The 8439-nt window shown below is 38.1% G+C and overlaps 1 protein-coding gene across 1 annotated transcript; it reads left to right on the top strand.

The window, feature by feature from the left end:
• The first annotated feature begins 412 nt into the window (after positions 1 to 412).
• Positions 413 to 8186, top strand: chchd1 (coiled-coil-helix-coiled-coil-helix domain containing 1). The gene is made up of 3 exons (XM_079635673.1): positions 413 to 801; positions 5247 to 5359; positions 5731 to 8186. The coding sequence occupies exons 1-3, from the start codon at positions 672 to 674 to the stop codon at positions 5833 to 5835; spliced, it is 348 nt and encodes a 115-aa protein (XP_079491799.1). The 5' UTR covers positions 413 to 671; the 3' UTR covers positions 5836 to 8186.
• Positions 8187 to 8439: the final 253 nt, after the last annotated feature.

Here is an 8439-nt window from a genome sequence, read left to right on the forward strand (position 1 = left end):
TGTCTTGTGCTCTCACAGGACCCTGCTGTCATAATATGTCCTGAGTAAAACTTTTATTGGAAAACCTGCATCACCTAAAGGCATCCTGTCCTGATGTTTACAATTAAGCACATGTCCAGTTCTTGTTAAAAGGAGAGTTAATCCTTACATTTAATTAATTCGATTCATGGGTTGAACCCTAACCCAAATTCCAGGTGAACAAGCCAGAACACCTAAAAATCTCTGAACTGCACTAGATTTTAGGCTACCACGGCTACCTGCATTCCCCAGTGTAATTAATTGGCCATGGATTATTGATTAAATTCGTTTTTCGAATATTACAAAAATCAACTGATGAAAAAAAAATATATATAACTTTATGTGCATCCAAATAATGTCTGAACAGTGAACAATGAACAATATGTGGTTGTATGACAGCCATAGATGACAGGCATGAAAAGAATCAGCTCATGATACTTTTACGACAGTGTCAGCAGCGGTAACCATGAAAACAAGCCGAGAACGCTTTCCGACACAAAATGGCGACTTACATATGAAGACGAAAAGCAAGAAGTTGTCGGCAATGACATTTAAGTTATTAGTAGGTTAATGTTGTATTGTTAGACTACGTTTCAGTCTTATTTTGAATTTAAATTGTTTACCGTATCGAGAGGAGACATTATAGAAAGGCCATGAGTGGATCTGCGATTCAAGAGAAGGTTGCTAGATTGTTGAGCAGGCAGAATGGGAAACCCGCCATGAAAGCCGTCAAACCTCTGGCTCTCAAGAATGAGGTCGCTAATCGCAAGCCGAAGAAAGGAGGTTAGGACTTTTTCATTTAACATATGTGTACATAAACTCTTAGATGTCTATTTTTAGTCTAATTCTGTTTGTCCTTTAGGCTAGTTCAATGGGTGTGTGCACTAAAGTGTGACTGTCCTCTTCTCACGTTGTGTTTATTCGCTTGCATGTAACGTTATTAATTTATCCTTTGTCGAAGTTAATACTTGTTGTGAATAATACTTGTAAATATACATATGAAAGAATAATAATAATCATCTAATCTTTTTAAATGGAACAGTTATTTACCCTTTATACAAAATCTAAATGAAAATCAAAAAGTTTGCATAATTGTTCTATGTCTTGTATCATATTTGATACATCAGGCTTTATCTCCCATATAGCCTAGGCCTAGTGATAGTGAGAATATGGAGCACACGTTTGAAGAGGGAAAAAAATATATCCCAAATCAACAAGATTTTGTGTTGCGGACTACTTTCATAAAATGAATAAATATCAGTTATCACTTTCTCCCAATAGTATGTCATAGTAATATTGTATTTAAATGCTTAGTTTGATGATAAAATCTCTTTAGTTAGTGAAATGTAGTAGTAGTAGTAGTAGTAGTAGTAGTAGTAGTAGTAGTAGTAGTAGTAGTAGTAGCCTTTATTGTCACTTAGTCACAAGTACCAGTGAAATTAGCCATCAACCTGTCCATACACAAACATACATACAATATGACAATGGGGTAGACAAGACAGGAAGACAGAGCATTGAGGAAAATAATACAGCATGACATGAGGATAGGTGAGGAAAAAAAGGCAACTCCCAGACTATGCTCCTGTGAGGAGTACAGTCTGGGAACAGGAAAAAAAACACCTCAGCAACATTAGCACATAATCAGTACGACATGAATCCACAAGACTTGCAACAGTGGAGGGGAGTGGGGGATGGAGGTCACCCAGCACAGGCAAGCAGCCATCCGGTCCTGCAGCCATATTCGGCGCTGGTCACAGACCCGCCCGCCAGGCTGGGGGGTACAAAGCGGCGAAGGCGAGGGATGTGGGGTGGGGGGTGATTGCATATCTGTATATATATATGTAAGAGTTTGTGTATGTGTAGGCCTGGAGATTCGCTCCGCCTGGCATCCAAATCTCGGTGCCTCTGTCCGCAGGATGTTATAGCGTTAACACAGCAAGTTGCCATGGAGACAACCTTGATTAGGTCCCAAACAGAGTCAACAATCAGCAGGTGTCTGTGAGAAATGGGGGAAGGAGCAAGAGCGGCTCACTGCAGTGCTCTTCCGGGGGAGTTGTTGTTCCAACAGCGGCCTTGGCCGAGGCCAGTGCTGGTTGAGGGGGGCCGAAAGCAGATAAGATTGGGATTATTTGGTCTTGGGGCGAGTAGCCGCATTCCTTTGCGCGACTACTCTCTTAGTCCATTCTGGTCCATCAGCTTTTGCAAAGGCGTGAGCTTCTCCATGATGTTATCCATATTTCGGGTCACCTCCCTGTTGTTATCCATAATGCGGTTAATAGTCCCAGCCTGAGTGCTGACCGCTCTGCCCACTCCTTCAATCATGCCGGGCAGCATTGTGGGGCTTTGGACAGCTGTCACCGTCTTCTTAATTTCTTGATAAACCAGGGCAATGCCTAATCCAGTCAGCAAAAGACCTGTTATCATGGTTCCGAATAGATAGATATCTTCAATGTCCTCCACGGAAAGAGCCGCCAGACACACGACCCGCCACCTCTCCCACGCGTCCATCGTGTAGCCAGCTGCGAACGTTCCGGCAGGGCAGTCAGGTTCCCCCGAACCCAAGCTTCTCGTCAAGAAGATGGTGTCAATTGCGTTGAGAGACCAGTTGATCAAATCCATGATTTTTAGTTTGTAGAGCAGTGCGGAGAGAGTCTCTCAAAGTTAAGACATAAGACTAGACGAGAGGAGCGAAGCAGGGAAGGTCAGGGGGAGGAGAGGGAGAGAAAATGCGACCGCCTTCGTTGAGAGCCAGAAGAGAAGATACTATATAGTATATAGCTAATGGTAATTAAGAAATATGTTAAATGTTCAGTCAAGTAATTTGAGTCCAGATGTTCATCTTAAAATATTAATACAAATATAGTTATTCATACGTTTACTTAATAGGAATCATTAAAGATTTCAAGATGTTAATATTTTAATATCAACTTAAAGCTGCAGTCCGGCACTTTTTTTGGGTTTAAAAATATCAAAAAAGACATTTTTGAAAAAAAACGTAACCAGCCAGTGTTCAAAACGATCTGCTTGCCTTACCTCGATTCAAAACGGTAAGCTTGTAATAATGATTTTAATTCCAGTGGTACTGGTGGATTTCCGCGGGAATTTCGAGCATGTCTTTGCGTCATTACGTCACTTCTGTACACATAGAGAAGGAGTCTCGGCTAGCGTGTGTGGATGATGGAGGTGGAGATTTAGCTTAGCACTTGGTATGGCGGATCCCGAAAGTTTAAAGCGACAATCACCAGGGACAACTGGAGATTCACCAGTTGTAAAACCCAAAGACTTCGGACTTCAGAGTGGCTACAGAAAAAATATATTTTTCACGTTTTGACGTGATATAAGCAATCGTTAGATTTAATCAGCATGATATAGCTCCTGCAATGCTTCCCCCCACCCCCCGAATTTGGTCAGAATAAAAGTGAACGTTACTTACTTGTTCAGATGACATTTTCCGATGAAAATTCTAATGTTGACACTTTCAAAAAGTATACTCTGAGATTGCTGATGACAGTAGCGACGCGGCAGCCTCAATACATTGTGTTCATCCGCGCTGTTTCATGCCAATTTACTACCCACGCACAGTTAATAATTCCGCGAATAACTGCAATTGCAGATTTCTAACAGAGATGGCGACAAAGAGGAAAAACGACGGACTGCAGCTTTAAATCAGCTGTAGTTCAATTCAAAAAGTGTTTTGTATTATTTGAAGGGGTGCTCAAGTATGATTTCTCTTTTTTAACTATAGTTCAACTTAAAACTTAGTAAGGTGTTTAGTTAGTGTGTAATGTTGCTGTTTAATCATAAAATCATCTGCAAAGTTACGATGCTCAAAGTTCAATGCATAGGGAGATATTTTCCTTTACACAAATCGCTTTTTAAGGACTACAACAAACGGCTGGTAGGGACTACAACAAACTTCTTCCTGGGTTGGTGACAACTCAAACCCTTAAATGTACATAAAATGTACACCGGGAACATGCAACAAAGGTAGTGAGGCCATGTTGGGCTGCTTTAGAGAAGAGGAGGAGTGTTGTCACTGTTTTTTACACCCCGGGAAAAGGGAAAAGCTGACTAACTTAGAGAAGTTAATTTATTTTTAACACATTTTCCTGAACATTATAACCATAACGTTTATCTGTCCTTCACATTTTACGGAGAACAGCCTCCAGAAGAGGCCATGCAGGCTATACCAACAAACTCTTGTCCTAAAAAGACGTATCCATTCCCATTTTGTTGGGACAATCTGTTGTTTATGGATCACAACCTGTCTTATTATTTGTAGTTGTGTTTTCTATTAAAAGCTTTTTGTAGTTGCTATGATAGCTATGATGTAGACGAAGGGCAATGCTTTGCCTCTGCTAGCCTGCTAACTAACATTACAGTATTGATGTAGTGTTTACTTTAGCTTTTGTAAGCTCTTGCTTTTGTAACTGTTCACCGCCTATTAGGAAAATTATCCATGATTTTGTGATCGATTACGGTTTGTATTAACATATTTTTCCTACAAAAATTATTAAATGGTGGAAAACATTGTATCTATAAGAAAATTACCACACAAAAAAACATACCACTCGGAAACGTCTTGTGAAATCTGTGTTGAAATCCGTTCAACACAATCCTGTTGTTCGTTAACATTTTCAGGGTCTGAATAGAGCTTGAAATGTTTCGCAATTGACGGCATCGTTATTATTTATTATAATAAAAATATTAGTTATTATCAATAAATCTGAGTAGAGCTTGCGGTTAGAAAGGGATGTGACATTTCCCAAACACGCGCGACATGCTGTCAATCACAACACACCAGCTAACCAATCACAACACATTTCGTAAGCAGGGGCTTCATCGTAAACTACGCATTCCCAGGAGCTGTATTAATGTAAAATATGTGAAAAATAATGCGTTTTTTTAACAATCAAGCACAAAACCATATTCAAGTACACGCCAAACAAAATCAAGACTTTGTAAAAAGGCATAATAGGACACCTTTAAATCTTTCTAAGCATATACATTTAGCTATTATAAGTAACTTGGTCTCCATATTAAAAGAAACATTATCTGATTGGCTAAACCAAAATGACATGCATGCACTAAACATTATTTTTGCTTTCCTAAATGGGACAGGAAATACACGTGTTGCTAGTTTGCCTTTTTTTTAAGGCAACATCGAAGGCCTGTTGTAATGCATTGTTTTGCTAAACCCTTACATGGTGATATAATCTTTGTTACAGAGGCCACCTGCGTTACGGAGATGACGTTTCTGATGGCTTGCTGGAAACAGAACGACTTTAACAATGCTCTTTGCTCTAAAGAAGTCTCATCCTTCTACACATGTATTGAAAAGGTATTGCAGGCATGCAACTCACACAATCCTCAGGAAATCCTCCGTATAACACCCTACTGAGAGCTGACAGCAATTTAATGGCGTTAATAACATGGTTTTATATGGGAATGGCTAATTGGGATGAACGAAGAACTAGATTTTCTTAGTTTGCTGTGCAGTTTCCTGCTAGAAGTTTAGTTTAGTTTTTTTACCTTGCTCGTTTCCATGTTTTTGGCGTCCTCACGCATCTAGCGAGATAACATTTCTGCTAGCATCTACCCTCTAGTCTACAGCTTGAATGTTAGCTAGAATTAATTATCTTAATGCCTTTGTTGAGGAGGAATAATAATTAAAATGTTATTGACATTGTTTTCTAATTTCGTTTCTCACAGGTGCAGACCAAGGCCAAAGGACAGCAGGGAACTCAGGGTCGACTTTTGCCTAAGGAAGCCAACACCTTATTAAAACGATTTCCCAACCTGGCCAGTGAGATTTAGGACCAGTAACACAGATTAGTCACGGAATTGACACTTTTATTATCTGAGCTGTATAGATGGGGACTTTAGTCTGAGTGCATTACTGCGCCAGCCATTTGATGAGAACGGGGTGTGGAAAAGTTTTCTAAAAAACAGCAATGAAGCTGTCACTGGGATGCTCGCCAAGCAGAGCTGCATTCACAAGGTTTTGAAGGTACTTTTGGTGATTACTACATTTTACTTACTGCACTAGGTCGTCCCATTTTAACAGTACAAAAGAAGCTCAGTTCCCTTCACATACTTAAAGGGATAGTTCAACCCAAAATGAAAATCTGTCACCATTTACTGACCCTCATGTCATCTTTTGTGCACAACAGAAGGAAAAAAGTCGTACAGGTTTGAAATGAAATGAGGGTGAGTAAATTATGATAGACTTTTAATTTTTTTGTGGTGAAATGCCCCCTTTAATTATTTTTCTGAGTAATTTGTGTTATTAATGTTAGTTTGACCATACCAACATTACTTCCTCATATAATCTGAATGTTATTGTATTGCTTTTTAAAATCTCCCCTGCACAACTAAGCTGTGTCCTTTGAAACCAGAAGATTTATTTATTTTACAATTTCTCTTCCTGTTTCGTGCTGTGTCCACAATATAATTAGTCTCAGCCATTTTCAATTATCAGAAAATGGAGATCAAGGGAGAAGTACTCCGTGCCGGATAATGTTACATGCCATGACAAAGTGTATTGGTATTGACCATTAAAGCTCTGCAATAAAGATTTAAATAACTAATTTGTAAACGTATTAACTTCTAAATAATTCACTTTCTATTTAAATGATGGATTTCATGTTTTGATTCATTTGGTTTGAAACTTTGTTCAACTTTGTGACCATGAATTGGTTTAGTTCCCGTAATGCAATTTAACCATGGCCATCCTGTGATAACACTGCCCACCATTTCCTTAGGCTGATTATCTACAGTTGTCTGCAGCGTAATGTGTTTAGACCCCAAAGGAAATGCTGTCTGCTGTTAGACTAAACCTTACTCAATTACGACATAGTAAATCTGCTGCTGTTAAACAGCTGTCAACTGGACAAACTTTAATCAAGCAATAATGAACAGCCCAAAATACATTAAGATCTAAGACTGCAACAGCTACAGCTCTGCTGAATGGCGTTACCAATGTAAATGCCCCTCAGATTTTATTTGAAATACAACAAGTAATGATTACCTGAACCTGTTATATTTACTAGGCATTTGATGTTATGAACAGTAATCCATGCAGTCTACAGTTCCTTACGCGTGTATATAAACCATATTAACACCCCCAGAGAAGAGTGTGGAAGAATGCCAAGCAATGCAGCCACACCTCTGGGCATCAGATAAGAGCAAACCAAATATTATAATTTGTTTTTTAGCTCATTGATACCTGATAAAAATTACTTTTTAGCTTTGATCAAATTTACAAATTCTTACATGTTAAGTAACGATATTATTTCAGTGTTCTTTGGCAAGAAACAAATGTTATTTTATCTGTGTGTAAAAGACCAACTCAAATCCGGACACAAGTAAACTGATACTACAGATGAATGAGTTTAAGTATAGTGGAATATGAATAACGTGTAATTGTGGTGTGGTTAAAAGGAGCCTTTGATCTTTTATTAAATTATGATTAAGTGATTCAGGTATTGCTAACTTCTATTGAAGCTGTATGAATGGTGAACAATGTGGAATGAGGTCTATTCAAGTGCCTGTGTACACAGGTGAACAATGCAAGACATGGTGAGCTCAACCACCTGTGTGTATTGAGGCTCTTGTTTTTAATATATTTAAAACCCGGGAGATTTAAAAGATCATTTTTTCCCAAGTGGTTAATAATAGCCACCTTATCAACAAAAGCCCTTTGCCCTTTGTTAAGAAGGCTTCAGGAGTTATGGAAAAGAACAGGAATTCCTTGTCTGTCTGTTTCATATTTGCCATGTGACCGCAAAAGGCCTGTGTTTTCTGTTTCTAAGCTTTAGGCGCATTTTTCGGGGGTGCTGTACAGGATCTGCTGAGTTATTAAAAAATCCATTCCAAAAACACATTCAGATAACTTGGAGAAATGTTTTTTATATAATGAACATATTTTACATTTCTTAAAGAAAATATCTTGTAATGATTTTACGTTTTGGTGAATTGATGCCTATATTTGGATAAATTAGTACAATCTTGTTACATTTTTGTACAACCTGTTTACGCCCCACTGATAATGCTTACTTTTTTCTTAAAACCGTACATTTCTGTATGAATCGCAATGTACACTGTACATTTTTTTTTTATATATATATATAGTAAAAAGTTTAACTACTAAAATGCGACAATAATAGAAACCTTAGTTGGTTAAGAGTAAGTTTCCTTAATGTATACGGTGAATAACTAATAGATAACCTTACATACAATACATTTACAGTTTTTGGAAGTCATTGTTTTTACAGTGGAAAAAAAATGAATATTGCCAGAATTTCATACTTCACATTTAATGTATTTTCATACATTTGATGATGTTTAACTTTCTTCTTAGTTTTTTCCAATCAGTTCAGTTATGTAGCTACATTAGGTTTTTCTGTTACATTAATGTTT

Source organism: Phoxinus phoxinus, assembly GCF_949152265.1.
Source record: "Phoxinus phoxinus genome assembly, chromosome: 14".
NCBI lineage: Eukaryota > Metazoa > Chordata > Actinopteri > Cypriniformes > Leuciscidae > Phoxinus > Phoxinus phoxinus.

Excerpts from the sequence above, each read along its gene's own strand:
- chchd1 (XM_079635673.1), top strand. The coding sequence starts at position 672 with ATGAGTGGATCTGCGATTCAAGAGAAGGTTGCTAGATTGTTGAGCAGG. Across the intron at positions 802-5,246 it reads TCGCAAGCCGAAGAAAGGAG|AGGCCACCTGCGTTACGGAG; the intron begins GTTAGGACTTTT and ends TCTTTGTTACAG. Across the intron at positions 5,360-5,730 it reads TCTACACATGTATTGAAAAG|GTGCAGACCAAGGCCAAAGG; the intron begins GTATTGCAGGCA and ends CGTTTCTCACAG.